Source organism: Schistosoma haematobium, chromosome ZW, assembly GCF_000699445.3.
Source record: "Schistosoma haematobium chromosome ZW, whole genome shotgun sequence".
Taxonomy (NCBI): domain Eukaryota; kingdom Metazoa; phylum Platyhelminthes; class Trematoda; order Strigeidida; family Schistosomatidae; genus Schistosoma; species Schistosoma haematobium.
The window spans coordinates 28,807,891-28,826,845 of record NC_067195.1 but is presented as its reverse complement, the minus strand read 5'-3'; the positions used below and the strand labels follow the sequence as shown (position 1 = coordinate 28,826,845).

At 34.5% G+C, this 18,955-nt stretch overlaps 1 protein-coding gene across 3 annotated transcripts; it reads right to left on the bottom strand.

Moving 5' to 3' along the window:
• Window positions 1–1,184: 1,184 nt before the first annotated feature.
• Window positions 1,185–15,413, bottom strand: ASH2L_2 (Set1/Ash2 histone methyltransferase complex subunit ASH2). 3 transcript variants are annotated; one of them, XM_051210947.1, is made up of 12 exons: window positions 15,309–15,413; window positions 15,131–15,267; window positions 15,007–15,096; window positions 14,702–14,966; window positions 14,605–14,670; window positions 12,093–12,682; window positions 10,582–10,724; window positions 9,340–9,507; window positions 7,780–8,132; window positions 6,963–7,055; window positions 4,087–4,248; window positions 1,185–3,177 (listed from the first exon to the last, which is right to left on the bottom strand). In XM_051210947.1, exons 1-12 carry the CDS (start codon window positions 15,309–15,311, stop codon window positions 3,058–3,060), a joined length of 2,190 nt encoding a protein of 729 aa, XP_051070972.1. In that variant the 5' UTR covers window positions 15,312–15,413; the 3' UTR covers window positions 1,185–3,057. The 3 variants fall into 3 exon arrangements, with proteins under 3 accessions (XP_051070972.1, XP_051070973.1, XP_051070971.1); XM_051210949.1 differs by having other exon boundaries at window positions 14,605–14,966; window positions 15,007–15,267; window positions 15,309–15,354; XM_051210948.1 differs by lacking the exons at window positions 1,185–3,177; window positions 4,087–4,248; window positions 6,963–7,055; ... (1 more) ...; window positions 9,340–9,507; window positions 10,582–10,724 and having other exon boundaries at window positions 11,383–12,682; window positions 14,702–14,962.
• Between the last annotated feature and the right edge of the window lie 3,542 nt (window positions 15,414–18,955).

The following is an 18,955-nucleotide window of genomic DNA, read 5'->3' as shown; positions in this document are numbered from 1 at the left end:
TATCGATGACGTTCTGGAAACAGTTTTGATGGATGTAGGTAATGGTAGTGTGAATTTATCGCCTGGAGAAAGACTTCCTGACCTTCAGTATGCGGATGGTGTTGTCTTACTATGCGATGATACCTGAACCATGCAATCTTCACTCAATCAGTTGGCAATTAGTGTCCGTAGGTATGGTATATACTTTACACCTTCCAAATGCACAGTACTCCTATAAGACTGGTGGGACCCTGAACCTCCACTCACCCTGGGTAGTGAGCGGATAGTAGTCGAGAAGTTCGTGTATCTGGGTAGCTGCACAAGTGCTGGTAGTGGGGTCAGTGATGAGATCAATGCACGTATAACGAAAGCCAGAGCGGCTTATGCCAATCTGGGCCATCTTTGGCGCCTTCGTGATGTTAGTATGGCTGTAAAAGGTCGGATCTACAACGCGTCGGTGAGAGCAGTTCTGCTCTAGGCTTGTGAGACCTGGCCTCTCCGAGTCGAGGATGTCAGACGACTCTCTGTGTTCGATCATCGTTATCTCCGAAGGATTGCCGACATCCAGTGGCAACACCATGTTAGTAGTGCAGAGGTTCGGCATCGTGTGTTCGGGCGTAGCGACGATAATTCAATTGGTGTCACTATCTTGAAACAACGACTTCGGTGGCTTGGACATGTTCTACGAATGTCGTCTCAGAGAATTCCACGTCGTGCACTATTTGACGACGCTGGGGCTGGTTGGAATAAAGTGGAAAGGTGGTCAGTCTACGACATGGTGTTGTGGTATAAAAGAAAGCTGCAAAGGGCTGAGTTTTGTTGGTGCAGCACTACTCCCTGGCTGGGTTCCGAGAGATGGTGCGACATAGTGGTTAGAGACGTTATCACATATGGCTCAGAATAGAAGCCAGTGGCGATCCTGCTGTAACCTTCTTTTACTTTTTTCATAAAAAGTAGTTGTATCTTCCTTAACTAAAGGATTTCTTCTGGTTGTACCCTTCCTTTTTCCCCATTATTATTATTATTATTTTGGTTCCACTACCTTACACTAGTCTGCTCGTTATTGTTTTTTGTGCGCTCCTCACCTTTGTTTTCTTTTCGAATTCTCATTGTTTTGTGTGGCGCATACATATTTGGTGCCCTCTTGTACCAATATTTTTGTGTTCAAATAAACAAATAAATAAAATGCACGTTTATGATTTAACACCACAGAAAATATGTAACAAAATGATATGAATTTAAATGCACCTATTCTGGATCGTTCTAATTACATTTCTCAGTGCTTCTGTATTAGGGAATTAACTACACGGTCAGAATGCACTGGTAACACAAAGGAGATTTTAACAAACCGAAATGATTGATACTTCATAATTATTTGACTAGCAAATATCAATACGTAAATGCTGGATAATCTAAACTACAAATTTTAACCCCTTGAATTTTCTAAAAGAAAACAATTGATCTACTGGTCAAATCATATCAACAGAGATACTATCCAGATAATACTACAAATTGACTGTCAAATAATAAATCAGTAGTTAAAATAAGGTTTGGTAAAAAGATCAATAACATTTAACATCTGACTGTCATGTCATTTTATCACTTTAAATTAACGAATGCCGACAAATAATTTTTCAAAGTGTAACAACTGGTACATACGACGTGATAGGATAGGGATTTCGTTCTATCAGTTCATTAGTTGCATCTATATAGAAGTTAATGGGAACACTTTTGACATGAACTGAAGCTAAATGATACACATTTTATAGATACATTTTGTATTGTTTGTTTGTATCTTCCCATCGATGTTTATGACCGCAATTGATCAGCCTCTCATTTTAGAGATACTAAGAGTGATGCTAAGTTTTATGACGCTTTTACTGTTCACCGGTATGATAAGCAAGACTTGCAATACTAATTAATTATAATGCTAATAATTCATACAAAATTTGTAAAAGTAACCACTACGTAGCTGTAATGGCAGCAACAATGCTTTGCATATGAGGATGAGATGATGAGAAAACTCGAATCAAAAACTTAGGGGATCGTCTATTTATCCTAATGGAGTATAGGGAAATCAGGGAAACGTTTAAAAAAATGAAGCCAAAAGATTTATCATCAAGTTGACAAGGTCCGCAAATAAACTGAAGTAACCACTAAAGGTAGGGATTTGTAAATATATAATAATAAATGAGACGAATTCCATGAGATTTCTATAAACACGAAAACAGGAACGCTAACCTGAAAGACTGAAAACAGAAAAACAAAGCCGAAATATTTGCCATTACTACCTGTGTGATCTTCATCACAATAGGTTTTTTAGGTTGGAATTACTAACATTTAGAATGTTACGAGGACTACCAATTTTTTAGCAAATAAACCAAATGTAAAAAATCTATATTCTTCAATATAAAATATTTACCATTCAATATTAAAGGGATTCAGATACTTCTACATTATTAAAATTCTTTTAACCATCACTAATATTCTAGACCTATATACGTTTATCATCTAACAAGATGGAATTTTTTAGTCTGTATTCTTTTAAAACCGACCCGGTAATTTTTACTTGAAGGAACGACATAAATGGTACATAAATATATATTTATTACTGTTTTACTTTGAAAAAAGAAGACACAGAAATGAAGATTGAAAAATTAACACCATGATGGATGATAATCATCATCGAACAGCATTACAAACAGATACAAAGCTCACAAGTACTCTCTCTTTCCTAAGCACATACATAGACATGTATAGTGAATAGAAAGGTATAGAAACATTATGAAGAATTAAATTAATAATGATACCTAATAAAATAAACCCATAGATAAATATACAGCGTATGAAAATATAAAAACTCTATGAACAAGATGCATAAAAAATCTTTAGAATGAGTACAACAATTAAGCTTGAATAGTTCAGTTTGCAATAATCAGATAGAAAACAGGTTCAATGAATACACACTAACCAGAAAGAGATGACGATGTAGAGTTAGTAGAAGGAAAATTAACTTCTTGACACTTACAAACGAGTTTAAGATAGAATTAAATCTTCATACTTTTTGAAAGCCTTTGGTTAATTAAATTGAGGAGTACATGATTTGATTGTGCGCTCAATGAATCCGTCTTTTTCTACTAAACAGATCATATCTGCCACAGTTTGTTCAACAGCAGCGCTTATAACGCGAGAAGACATCTGGGAAAACAAGAAAAAACTACTAATAACAAGAACAAGTAGACACTGAAAAATTATATAGCAGATCACTTAAAATTCTATTAAGTACACGATAAACTTCAAAAGTTTTACTGATTTCTTACTACACTACTCAACTAACCACTGAAAAGACCATTAAGAAAGACATTCTTTTGTGGAGTGACTAATTTATTGAATTTTCCTATACTGAACTAATGATAGTATTTAATCGAATCAATACACGTACGCGATGTTTATCACTTAGATAAAAACGATAACACATACTAACAAACGTATTTGAAACAAACAAGTGGAACCCGATACTTTATGGGTGAAGTAAAAAGATGTATGGTAGCAACAGTTTCAGTTATCTGAGCAACTGCACTAGTTCTAGAGGGTTAAGGACTAACGAGACACTTCAACACATTAAATTTAACGACCTATATTTCTACTGAACTAGGGGATAATATACCAGTATAGAGGTGTAGTCTAGTACGTTACATGGTCAATATAGATATCTGATCAATTATGCCCATTTACGATCATCGTTCACGTATGATACAACTAGTCGAAAAGTAAACGGTAAAAGAGCTTTTAAAAAGTTAAATTAATCAATGAAGTATTAAATCTGTAGTGAATGAGATAAATCTTTAATTGGAACCATAGAAAAAGGAAAGAAAAAATCGATGGGATCAATCATGCAAAATTATGCATTGCAGACTGGTAACTAACTATTTTCTTAATAGTGAAAATGGGTGGATAAAAGCTTTGTGTGATTATCTAGAAGTGAGCCAGGGATGCCAGATGAAGATCAACTCCGTCTTAATACTAAACCTTCAGAGTTCCACATTGAAGAAGTTTTCTATCTTTCTTTCGACGCTATCAAATAAATGATTTTTGCAAAGCACTTACCGGTTCCCAGTCTGTTACGTCACTCGGAGGATATTTAAAATATGGACCGAAATTGACAGAAACAGTAGCAGATTTATATATTGATATTGCTGGATAATAAGTGCCTGCATAGATATTCGTAAAAGCTGCTCCCATACATTTACCATTGTGGTAGAACGTAATCTGAAAATATATTAAAAACTAAGAATACATTGTATGTAAGAAATGTACACCCAGACACACACAAACACATACACACTATTCCCGAAATCAGATTAAACAGTTCGAAAACTCAAATAGATAAATATTCACTTATTATTACGTCAAACGCTTATAACCCAGGATGTATGAATAAAAACTTTTTGTACTAAACGTATATTACAGCATCACTGTGTAAGAATGTGTATAATTTAAGTAAAACACTTCATAATAAGAGAATTTAGTTACGAGTTGATCAAGAAGCGTATATCTTCACTGGGATTCAGATAAACGATAGTCGATAATTCCATAGATTACCAGGACCAATCAACACAGGACAACTGAATCCAACAAAAGTGTCAATACGGTCTTGAAAAAAATTAATTGCCCCACCGAATTACAAGAACTGTGGTGTAATATATTAAACAAATAGTTCAGTTTACAAGACTAACGTCTAAATCTTGAATTCATGGTCATAACGTGCACATTTATCTTAATGCAGAATCGGAAATAAAATAAAATTTAAATATACGAACTTGACAAGAAACAAATACAACTGCCTATAAAATTTATGACACCAATATGAACAGTTTTATTTTCAAAACCTGTCAGTGTGTATTATAAAAGAGAAAGAAAAATAATTAAACTCTCCACCCACTTTCATTTTTTCTACTTAATGGAACGATACTAATTGTGATCCGTAAAAACAACCAGCTGGACAAAAGATACAACGGATTTAGAGATTTAGAAAGAAAAGAGAATTATTTTCAGGAGGACAGAGAGAAAGAAACAATTGAACCTTTTTATGCATTTAATAGAGTGAAAAGAAATCCAATCAATTGTCTTAGTGGATTATTTAAGAAAACTGAGAACAACAGCAACAAGAAATTAATGTTTTCGAGAAAATATTGGATTTGCGATTATTAACGGACGCAGATCAGTGTTTGTCTAATGAAACATATTGTCACACAAAAAACGATTATTAAACACACATGTTCTATAATTATCATATGGAATATCAGGGAGAGCTGAATGAAATACAATCTAGACATGGAGACGACAACAGTAATGCCAAAATCCATGGTGACAAGTGATTGCAGTGAAATTTAATCAACAAGCATACTTTTTTTACTAACACTATTTATTCCTACTGTTTTTTTTGAAAAAAGGAATAACCTAACAATAAAGTAGTTAATATAATAATTAACTAAGAAAATCTAACATACGAAAAAGAATGAGTCAAAGTGGACATTGTCAAAAATCTAGTCGTTGATATAATGAAAACTTCACTACACTGGATGATCTTAAAATGAAGAAAAAACAATCGTATTACTGATCTAAATCGTTTAGAATTCCCACTTACCTACAACTTACAGAAGTAATGAGAAAAGGACTGAAAGATAAAACCCATAGTAACGCTAAAATATGCCCGTTTAAACACGTCTTGTTTTGGTTTCATCTGTTTACCCATGATAAGATATTTTAACATTTTTAAACATACTTTTAGATTACATGGATGTTATTTGACTAGAATGTGTAATACACAAACGCTACGAAATAAATATAACGCTTCTAAGTTACCAACAAAAACGATAAAATTCCCTACGAATTCGATCAAAATAAATTAGTAATATGTTGTCACGTCTATAAACATAAAGAAGTAATACGAGAATCAGAAAGCAACAATTAATATAAAACGAACAAACAAGAGTCCATCTCACTTTCGAAGTACGACTATACTGTGTTAACTCTAGTTTAACATTTGAAGGAAACTAATGCATATTATCTACAAGATTATCTGCAATTATAAATGGTTAATATTAGTTAACTCATAACTGGCCAAGTTTTACACACTTTCTATAAATTTTCCCGTTGACCAATTATATAAGTCATAGTAGATATCGCCACCATATGTTAATTGAAAAAAAGTCCGGGTGGAAAATTTCTATGACTTAAAGGTTTTTCTTATATACATTTAACTCTAATTAACCACGTTGAACACTTTATCACAGTATGAATGCCTGAATGGTTTTTAATCGTCAACGTAGCCAAGTTGGATGTCTTGTGTGGACTATTCTGATCACTTATTCAAAAACAATTACTGTATCCTCATTAACAAGTCGGAAAATTCAGTTTACTTTCTGCCTAACAGTATATATTGTTCGCTGATGGCTAATTCACTGTCAGTAATATGACACCCTTAAAACCAAATCCCGAGACTGAATTAGGAAATACAGATCTATTTAAGAGTTTACACTGACTAGACCAGTTTAGATCTTGAATACTCTAGGGTATATAGAAATAAATTTATAGTCATTTAGTTAAATAATTCTGATATGATATTTGCACTGTTACTGTACAAAATCCATAACTATCTGATACCTTAGTAGTAAGTTGACGAGTCTGCCCCAAACTCTTTTATAGTAACACTTACTTATTTCTATTCATAAACTTATTATAACAACATCTGAGATATCGTAAAATGAGATTAAAACTGTCACCTTTCACTGAAATAGGAACCTATCTTATTAGACTTCACAAATTTATCAATGTCTAAACAAACTTGGTAGACAAAATGTTTTCGAAAAAAACTAAGACATTTATATACAACAGGTCACAACGTCGCAAATTTGAAAATTCGAAATACTGACATGTATCATAATAATCAAAAATCCATTGGTTAAACACTTCTTACTCACCTTACTACCAGGCAACGGATGAAGTAATTTTTCCGCTTTTGTCGGCTCATCCTTCTCCTCAAAGTAAAAAGAATTCCGAAATCTGATGAGTGGCTAGTAGAGAAAAACAAGAGCCAAAAATTACATGACATTTATTGAAATCAGGATTAATTTCGTAAACACAGTTATATGATATACCACTTATATGAAATTTCATTCCTCGTCTAACCATATTATTTAAATGGAGCAGACAATAAACTATGTAGATAATTATATACATCAAAAGAAATATGCGCATAGGAACATAGCAAGCTTAGAAACTGATATCTTAATTGAAAGTTAGAAATATTTATGTAAAATATCATAAAAAACTGAAGGTCCTGTATATGATATTGTACAGAGTAAAGGGTATACCAATCAATCGTATAAGACGTAGGACGTCCCGCTAATGTCCATCAGCCCAGATTTCCATACCTCACATCACTTTCTTTTTTTCGAAAGTTCCTAACCCCAAGCAAAGCAATTTTCCAACGCTTCCTGATTAGTGATGGTTATCCAGAGTGATAAAAATACATAGACTGATAGAGTTTTCGTAGACGACAACAATTAATTATACATACCTACAAACAAACTCATTTTATACATTTATTCCAACTCAGTGCTAAAATGTGAATGTTAAAAAGATTTAATGATATATCATTAATAGCCAATGGTACATTGAAGCCATCACGTTAGGTTGATCTTCAAATAATACTATGATTCAGTGGTAATATATTGCAAAATCTCGAAAACGTTGAAAAATAATAAAATTCGAATTGAAATCAAAAGATCAGCTTACACGATCTTTATATGTCTCAGGAAGATAATTGGAAGTACAAAATAAATTTTTATATTTATTCATATTCTGTCCACTAGATGTATTGTTTAAGTTGGATTTAATGTCGCCAGCCACAGATGATAATGAATTCGCTTGGGGCGTTTTAAACAGTCCAGAAGACTCTGAACATTGATTTTCTAACGATGTGAAAGGACCAGTAGTTGAAGGTAAATAGATCATACATCCAATAACATCATCTTTTTTATAACCTTCATCAGCGTAATGTTTTCCCCGCGACTCATGAAATGCGGTGCCAAGACGTGAACGCCAAGAATAACTAAACTTATCATAGCCACAAGGTGCTTGTAAGTTACCTGTAGTTATAAAGATGACAATAAAGGTAATTAGTTGTAGGAAATGGTACATAAATACACGTACCACTCATCTACAATACAGCTAGCCTGAAATATAATTATTCAATAAATGCTAAATGATCAAAACTAATAAGCTAAAAAGATTTAAGTGTTTAGCAAAAAGTAAATCGAGTATAAAACAGAGTGGAATATTTAAATGGTTAAATATAGTGGAAGTATGAATAAGTATATCGATAAAAAGTGTATTGGCATACGAAAGTCTTAATTCTGTATCATGCTATTTAAAAGCCCGATAGTAAAACACTTGGGACAATAAAATATACGGTTATGTATCCAGCTCTTTTAACGTAATTCAAGTAGCTTAAACATAGAAAACCTGAAGCTATTCTCGAATACGAAACCATTATATAATACCATTCAAACGAATGAAACACGTAAAGGCATTTTTCGAGTACCTTCGTACAACTAAATTGTTGTGTACATGTAGTGTCTTTACCGGCTTGATCCAATGATACCCAACAATCTACTGTTGGGTCATCAGCTCCAAAATACTGTCTTCACTCTACGGAGATACTGTATAAGTAAATATAAAGCCTAGAACTATATATTTAACGAAACTGAATATTACGACTCAATATACGTAGCAATTTTTGAAGGTTGATTTTTTATGGTTTGGATATTTCTTGTTGATTTGGTCCTAGCGACTTCTATACCAAAGTGATGTTTAAAAAATGGACATACCTGAGAACAGCACTCTTGATATACACAATATCTTAGACTTTATGAATGACCTAACTCTGACAGAACCGTTTAATCCAAAAAATATTAGCAACCAATACTACATTAATTCCGACATTTAATCAGATAGCATATACTTGATTGGGTTTTAAAAGCATACATTAAAACGCTCACCAGGATAACAGACGAATAAATCATCAGTAATGTACATCTGAAATTTTCGTGTTAACGTAATGCTATTCACCTGCTTTACACTTGATTCAGTACATTCAATATACACCTGTATACCGTAAAAACTCAACTCTATACAATATTTGAGGTATAAGTTGGCATTTATTTATTTATTAATATGGAAGCGTATGAAGATAGAAGTTCATTACTTATGTCATTGAACTAACGTCCCAATTTACTTATGTTTTTGAGAAACTGACCATTTATCATCAAACATGATAGATATTCGACAACTCACCATACATTTGAGACCAACCGATTCTAGTTGCAGAACCTTCTGGTTGCTCTGTGATAGTTGCTTCGAAGTACCAAGTACCGGAATTAACGCTATGAGTGGCACGGACCATACAATAACCCTTCTCACCAGTAACTGACAACTGCGATTCGTGAACTTTCAAATGATTTGCTATTAACGAAGACAAACAATATACATAATAAAACTTAGTAAGTTCAATGTATACAGAATTTCTAATTATCTGGACTATTCATGAAATGACTCATCCCAAGGTAAAAGTGTTTGAATGTCTTTTTTTTCATGTAAATAAGAAGGGGAAGACACTTTAATTATAAAATCTACTTAATATCTTTGGATGAAAGTGAATAATAAATAAATTTACTGGTGTTTATGATGTTACAACTTACTACAATTTGTTTTCCTTCGATTTCGAGTCTTATAAATAAGTATTAATATTTGTCAAAAACAATGATAGAACTGTGCCGACAAGTTATCAGATATATTGCTGGGAATTTTCAACAACTTGATAGGCATTTCAATTATACATATCTACATCTTTGGAATAAGAACAAATTAACACTTAAGTTGTAGATGCTAGCATAATTGAAAAACTTTTTAACAGAAAAATGTATTCAGTGAACTAAAGCAAAAGAAAAGTTAGTTAAGCAAATAATACCTTTCCAGACTGGAAAATAATGACACTTAATCAGCTTGCGAGAACTCGTGAAATTCGAGCGCCACAAGTAATGTACAAAATCTACCAATGTACGTTGTTATACACTGAACTCCTAGGTTTACGCTTTTAATGTCATGTACGTTAAACAGGCCTCTACGTCATATCATGTCTACCGAGGCGGTATTGTCAAATTAAGAAATAAAACCAATCTACGGAATTACTGTGTGCTTAAGCTACGGAAACAATTGTAGATGACAACTTAAAACCTATTTTAGGGGGCGAGATGCACCCGTTTTTCGAAATAAACATATTGTACACTGACTTATTTTAACACATCTCCAGTTTTACACTCCCAAAGAAAAGTCAACCTGAGCTAAGAAACCATTATTCATGCTTTATAATGTTCAGATTTTATACGTCATTCCAAAAAAACTAAACAGATTTCAAAAAAACCCTGACAATATTCTAGGCAAACTACTACAAGAAAAAATTGGAAAACCCAGATTTCATCTGAGACAAAAGTTATTTGAAGAGTTTGTTTAAGTATTTTACGGTAACATTAAGCTTACCCCGATCACTCAAAGATAAAACTACTTGTGAGCATAAAAACACACGATAAAAAAGACCAGGTATGGGTTTCCCAGCTGTAAACTCGCATTCGTCCCACTGCTCCCGACCGGAGGCATGTTTATCCGGTTCCACCAAAATGTAACTAAAAAATTTTTAAACCAAATAATTACGAGATGTACAGTACGGTGGAATATATATCACACAAACTTGTTCAAACCCCACTTTATAAACATGTACTTGATAGATGAGTCGCATTTATTTAAGAGATGAATGAAAGCTGATTGAGATTGTAAATAAACGAAATCAGGTGGTAACCTTTATTTGCATGGCTTTTACTTAATTAAACTGCAGAAAGGTATGCAGCGTGATAGCTCATGATGAAAAAAGAGTTTATATCATTATTAACTTCACACTAGCTAGTTTAATCGTAGACATTTCATTTCCTGAAAAAGCGCTAATATACATGTTACCCACTAATCTGGGTCTGGTAGACATTTAAATAACCTAAATCTTGATGGGTTGGGATTCGGAAGTGAAATAATAAGATACTTGTAAAAAAGCGTCTACACACAGAAAGTGTTGTTAGAAGTAAGCAAGATGATTCCAAGTTCCATAAGAAAAAGCATCAGGAAACGTTTGGAATAACTGACTATGGGCAATACCTACTGCATCAGAGCTAACAACACCATTGTTTTGTCTTGGTGGAATCAAACGAAATAGTATGTAACTATATATATATATATATATATATATATATATATATATATATATATATATATATATATATATGAATTGTTGTAGTCCCAAGCTAGGATGAAACAGTTGTCCAACGCTTTCTGGCTTCTGATGGTTGTTTACTTAGTCATTTCGTGACATTATCTATGAATGTGTACATCTCTTAGTTTTATTGCATGGTAGTTGAGTTCGTAATTAGCTCTTTATACCCTCCCAGAAGCCTGTCCCAATAGTACATGTTTCGTAATACTCAGACATTCATCCCGTTCTCACTTAATTTTGTTACTTTTACTTACTTTCCTAAGTGTTGTGCTTTTATGTTGTTAAGACGTATAGCAACTTTAGACGACTTACTACAAAATCAAATGGTACGTTGGCCTAGTCGTTTTGTTACTTGTGGAGACGAAATGTTGAACCATAACTTAAGAATTAATTGGTGCATTCTGTAAATAGTGAGTTAAGTGAAGAAGTATTGGCAACAAAATGTGAGAACTTCTAGGTAATAAAGGAAGATATATAATAAACAGTTTTGGAACTAAGCATCCAAAAGATACTACAGGGCGACTACTTCAATACACTAGAGTTTACTGCCGTCTACAAAACGTCTATATTTTTCTACTCTGGTAATTAGAGATGGGCCTAAAAGAACTTCATGATAAATATATTTTCCATAATGTCTTAAATGCCTTAATTGTAAAATTTAGAACAGTGGTGGGTTGTTTCAAAGTTTAACTACAAACAAACGTTGAGAGTATATCCAGAACAATAAACTTACCGATAACCTTCCTTATTTAGTGCATGATCAATCGGGAAGCCTAAAGAATTTAACTTTGCACGTCCTTCATCAGAACCTGAAGTTCCACTTAAGGGTGTGGTCCCACCCAGAACAGATGCCGAAGTGGCCCGACGAGTTGAACGTACAAGACCACTGGATAATCCATTATTTACATCACCATTTGATGAGGCAGCAGTTCTAGTACCAGGGAACCCTGGGACATCAGCATTAGTCACAGTACCAAGTGCTGCACTTTCTGATGATCCACCTGGAACAGTAGATATCACTGAAGAACCATTGTAAAAGTTTCCCATCCCACCAGATAACCCACTGCCAGGAGATTTGCGTTTACGCCAAACAGGCACATCTATGCCATCGGCTTCATTGGTGAAAGGCAACTGATTATTAGAGGAAGTAAGATTTGATGATTGGTCAAGTGCATCAGAAACGGAACCTGATATAGATGGTTGGGTCTGTGACACACTGTTTGGTATGTTAGCAGAAGGAACTCCTAGTTTAGTAATATTTGTCCGAAGTTGACTTGTGAGAGCACGAAATCGATCATAACTTGGACCAATCTTGGTAAGATCCTAGAAACATACAAATGAAACAAATTGATTAAACTGCTAAAACATAAATTTGGTCTATATGTAAGCAGCGTTAGTGAATGTGTCACTTCCAAAAAACTTACCTTTATAGTCTTTATAGGCTTACAAACTGAATATTCCTAATTTCTTCTAGAGAAGACTAAATAGCCAAAGTTTAAAATATGCTTAATCTGCCATGGCCAAAACAGATGGATCTACTTAACCGAACAAAGATACAGTTTGATACCGAACTCTGGTACATTTTAGGTAAATTATGTACTTAAACGAACAAACTACGATTATTAAGAGTTTCTAATAATAGCATGTATGCATTGGGTAAAAGTTAGAGCAGGAACTTCGCAATCGCAAGATCTCAGGTTATGACAAGACCAAATGGCGCCTATAGTACTAATGATACTGTTTACCAAAAGACGGAAAGACTATACGCAGTTTGCTTTTACTCTCAAGTCACAAGTCACCAACTAAAGGAAAACACGTAGGTTGAAATTAACTGTTTTCGCAATACTGTATGTCTGCAATGAAATCACCCAATGAGTACTCCTGAGGTCAGACACTACACTTAAAGCAAGGGAAATTGGTTGCTGTAGATTTACTAGGTGCTTTTAATAACAAGTAAAGTAAAGCATCAAGCAAATAAAAATTTATTAAGTCTACTTTGAACCATATTGTATGACGGTTAGTAATACTGCTAAAACGAAGTAGTTGATATGGGATTCATACCTACGACCTGTCTGTTGGAAGTCGACAACCTTTTATCTATGTACTGTTTATAATGCATAAATATTTTGATACAATAAGACAATAGGAGAATATGCCATACAAAAATTATATAATATTGTAAAGAAAGAGATGACTATATGATTGATCAGTAAATGAGCAAAAATGGCACTAAGTAAAAGATATAAATTTGTCTGAAATATAATTAAAATGAATCTCATTCACCCAAAAGATTCATTTGATTCATATGTGAAAAGTGACAGAGAGCGAAAAGAGGTTCATTATAGGCTTCTATTCCGAACAATGTCTGATAGCCACTTCAGTCACCAAACTCAATGAGTTATTGAATTTTAACTGAAGGATCGCGAGGTACCGATACACCCCAGTCCTATATAGCCATCTTTCGTTTTAGCATCTCATGTCATCAACCGATTGACTCCGTTTTCTTCTACACAGCTACATTTCCGGTATATAATGTGCAGTGTGGAAGCCACTAGGATGACGTTGGTAAAAGATGTGCTAACCATAATTATATCAACGGAGTAATCATCACTGAGCGCAAACAGTCTGACCTCGAAATTACTTGCATGTTGTTACCAACAGATGAAAGTTACTCTTCAGGGAAAACGATGACCGCTCACCAAATGGGACCACGTTATTTCTCTAACCACCAACCCATTAGTTTTTTAAGAGATGATAGCGACATTCTGGTCACTAAACTCATTGGATCTTTTGATAAATGTATGGAGAACTGTTTCAGCAATCTTGAACTAAATCTTACCCACAACATTTGAGGAAAGTCGGTACAGTGCATTTACTACTAAATGTGTCTAAAACATTTATTTCTACCATACTGTCGAAAATAGTTGGAACAGTGAACTTTGTAAAGTAGGCTGTTTATTTCAAGTTGTGGATCTGCAAGTTACGTTTCTATGATCCACTAAATGTCTTCAATCTTTCTGCTGACAAATCTACGTCACCTCCTTAAGAGCAATGGCTAAGTCTATAAATGTACAGAGAGACTTGGAGACCTGTACAACCAGAAAAGTGGTTAAGCACAATGTATTAAGATGGTTTCGTGGTCATACTGTGACCAAAGTATTAGTAGTTAATTCCACCAAGATGTTGAGGAAGCTTCACTAGATAGTATACATATGACACAATAAATTTTGAAAAAAGATACTTACAGTGTTCGACAGACATACACAAAGACCATCTGAAGTTTCTACCGTCTTGAATACATCACTACTAGTCTGTGGTAATAGATAAACAACCATAACAAACCAAAGTTTTGTGGATATTTGGATACCAAGAATTATTGGACCTTCTTGGCTGTGTTGTAAGTTCTTCCCAGTACTCCTCTAAAAAGGGGATGAGTTCCTTCATTTCCATGAAGTACAAACGCCCTCCATGCTTCAACATCAAGTTGGCAAGAGCCGTTTGACACATAACTGTAAAATTCGCCTGCTTTCTGGAAAATACTTCTTCCCCGATCGGGTTGCACTTCTTACACATGAAATGGTAAGCTGTTAGGAAAGGTAACGCCTTTCTTCAAAAAAGAGACTATTTTACTGAAAATGTGGACAAACCCTATGTTGAATGCTATACATTCAAGATGGAACCATTTATAACAAACACTGCACTGAAAATCCGGTCTACTAAAATCACGTGGCGACATGCTGAAACATTATAATATGAATGAAAGCCACAAACCAGTAGCATTGAGGACCAGGAGGAGTCGGTATATTTACGACCATTGACAACTGAGTATTCTGATCACAATCCATTTTCTCTGTGTTGTCCAAGACCTCTGGTTTGCATTTCGATGCCTCTATTACGCTCTCGTTAGTCTATCAAACATTTAAATCTGCAAAATAAGAGAGGAAAATACCATCGGTTGAAAAACACTTCTCCGTAACGAAAAGTTTAGAATGTGCGCTATTCAATACCCAATATCTTCGTCGCGAGCTCGTGTAAGCTACTTAGTCTTTTGCACCTCGCTTCTTGAAAGTGAAGCATGGTTTCGGGCTCCTACAAAACTTTATTGTGGGTCATCTAGGCATTCGTGTGCTCTACTCTTTGTGAAATGTATAGATTCTTTGGGATTAATATTACTTGGATACAATTGAATGCTTTTGTTACACGGAAGTAAGTTTGATAGAACCAGAAGCTATCACATTGCTAAGCAGAAAGATATTAGATTGCATTGCTGTGGTGTTTGAATGGACTAATGATACCTTTGTACTGGTTGAATGTTTGATTTCGAATTCTAAATACAGTACATTCGTTGGTGCCTGTGTCTTCTTAATTCAATTGCGTTAATCCTGGAATTCCTAATTCATACGACAATTAGAATACTATATTGGCGTCGTGATGGAACCTGCAATGGAAAAGTTGGATATTCATTCAACTCCTGAAGCTTTTGAGGATTATTTGGAAAGGTTCGAAATTTGGAGCATGACCAAGAAAGATGTTAAAGGTGAGAAGATTGTGGCACATTTTCTGACATTCATTGGGAGAGAAGCGTACAGCTTATTAAAAACTTTGGCATATCCAGAAAAACCTATCTCACTCCCTTATGCAACTCTTAAAGAGCTATTGTTAAGTCATGTAAAATGCACCAGTTTTGAATGCCGTGAAAGGGCGAAGTTTCATAAGATGGTTCGTCAAAATGACCAAAAGGTTCGGGAATTCATCCTTGAATTACAGAAACAAGCTGCCAAGTGTAATTTCGGTGATCAACTTCATGTGCAACTGAGAGATCGATTAATTGCAGGAATTAACATACCGAGTTTGGAAAGAGAGCTGTTAAAAATGCCAAACTGTTCCTTTCAAGATGCTAGGACTGCGTGTATTAACTACGAAGCAGTGAATGAACTTGATATCCAGTCGATGAAGATTTCTGATACTTTGCTTAGTCGTCATGATGAACTACAATCTCAGGGTCAATCAAATTTGCGTTCATTTAACAGTGATTCCTATTCTCGTGTAAATATGAAAGGTGTTTCGACGAGGAATTACAAAGCAAATCACAAAGGTGAGATGAAGTTTGGTAGATGTTTATCATGTGGAAAGTTTCATGCTCGCAATCCATGTGTATTTCGTAATGCTGAATGTTTTAAATGTGGTAAGGTAGGACACATTCAGTCAGTATGCAAAGCTATTGTCCATTTTGCTTCAAGCTGTACTAAATCTTGTAATTTAAATTTAAATAATTCGGATGTTTCTAATGATCATTTATCTTTATCAACGATTTCAAAAGACAGTGCAGAGTCATATGACAGTTCAGAGTTAGATGAAATCCAAAATTCTTGTGAGACAACAGTTCCTAATCAACCGATTTATCGGAATTCTCATGCTATTGTACCAGGTATGACTTTTCCTAATGATTCATATATTTCTAATGAAATTACTTACAATATTGAGGGAAATATGTTAAATGAACCTAATCATGATCGGAAACCTGATGTGGTTTGGATAGATGCTGGTTTTTCTAACGATCCTACGCTCTGCAATGACAGTCCTAATGAATTTCATGAGAATATTTCAGAAGAATCAAATCCTGATGTCATATCATATATTACCTCTCCTCATAATGCATTCGATCCTTGTGAAAAACCTGCTCAATGCGAAGCACGAGTACTAAGTGTTCTCGAGTTTGATTACATTTCGGATGATTTCATATCAACTGCTGTTTACCCTTATCACAAAAACAGTTCTAATGTTTACTCTAAACAATGTGAGAAATACGTTTTAAATGAAGCCACATTATTCATACCCTGGGGATATAAAGATCCAACATTATTTCGTGGGGGAGGATAGTGTTGAAAAATCTATGGTCCGAATTCTAGATATTAATGATTTCATTACAAAACCGACATGCTGGTTGTATACAATTCCAGGTGAGTCTGTTCCGATTTCGTTTGTTAATTCCAATACTAATGAGCACTTTCTAGATACTACAAAGTTTTTATCTTATACAATGTCGGACAGACTCAGGATGAACTTAACAAGAAGACGTACAACCGATTACAAACACTTATACTTCTATTTAAGCTGTGGCGGATGTGGTGTTTGAATGGACTAATGATACCTTTGTACTGGTTGAATGTTTGATTTCGAATTCTAAATACAGTACATTCGTTGGTGCCTGTGTCTTCTTAATTCAATTGCGTTAATCCTGGAATTCCTAATTCATACGACAATCAGAATACTATAATTGCGAAAACCATACGATAGAATCCAGATGAGAAGAGGAAAGACAATGGTTACAAGAGGTTTATAGATTTGTAGTATCAGAAAATATCTCTGAGCCCTAGTCAAATCGTCCGTCACATCGGATGGCTACGACGTTTATTGGTGAGATACTGGGCGCCAAACGGTTTATCGAACCTTTTCAGAGTCATAGGTAGCTGACACGGATCAATAAATTTCTCAGGCCCATCCATCAATGTCCTGACGCCACACCTCTCCAATCTGCTATCCATAAAGACATACTCCATTTTAATAAGGTTCTATTTTTCCTTGGCAGTGACTAGTGCAGTCCCATTACTTGGCTACTGTAATGGAGTAAGACAAGGTGAACACTTTTTACTGGATGTAACTTCTACGTTAGCTAGGTGGTGAGTCACGCGATTCCCGCCTAAATCGAGTTGATGCATCATCAGTATTGGTGATCTACATAATTACCCCAACAATATAAGTGGAAAAATTGCAAGAAAACCAGATAAACGGATATAGAGAGCAGCAAAATAAGTAGGAATAAGCTACTAGTAGTAATGATGAGGATATTAATGATAGTAAGTTTTGAAACGTACCAGCCACAGCTAGATCATATGTGAGTAAGTGGTTATCGTACCTCCTACTGAAACAGTCAGCTAAGAGGGCTATCCTCACGTCGTACGGAGGAATATTTCAGGCAGAGCCGGTTCGTAGCAAGTAAATATGTGACCTTATAGTGGTATTGGTTCTGACCACACGATATTTGAAGCTGAGCATATGATAACTGAAGAAATCAACATATACGTACATTAAACAAATATTAACTGACTTTCTAACTTGAACCAAAGATAATAACAATGTCAACATATATACAATATCAATTGCTATCGATTTCCAAACACAAAATCCTTTTATTGCTCATAAGTTAAATTGTTAAACAGTGGTTATTACTATGCACCCTAGTATGACTTGTTAAAATATCTCTATACCGAATCAATCTTCACTATGATAATCCCACCTTATTTAACCCTTAAATAATTCTCAAATAGATTTTCACTTTAGGCGTGTTAAGAATTATACCAAACATGTTTGAAACTACTACATGTATTTCCCAATAACTTGCTTCTACCCTCTTTTGGATTTATCTTCCAGTTTACCGACAGCCGAGGGTTCGTATTATTCCTCCGAAAACCTCCGGAGCGAGATAATCCCACTCCAATTTGTATCGAACCAAGGTTACGTGGGTTCTGATGAGGTAGTAGTGTATTGGTAATGATTCTAATCAAGCGACACTTGAAGGTGATCATTAGATAACTG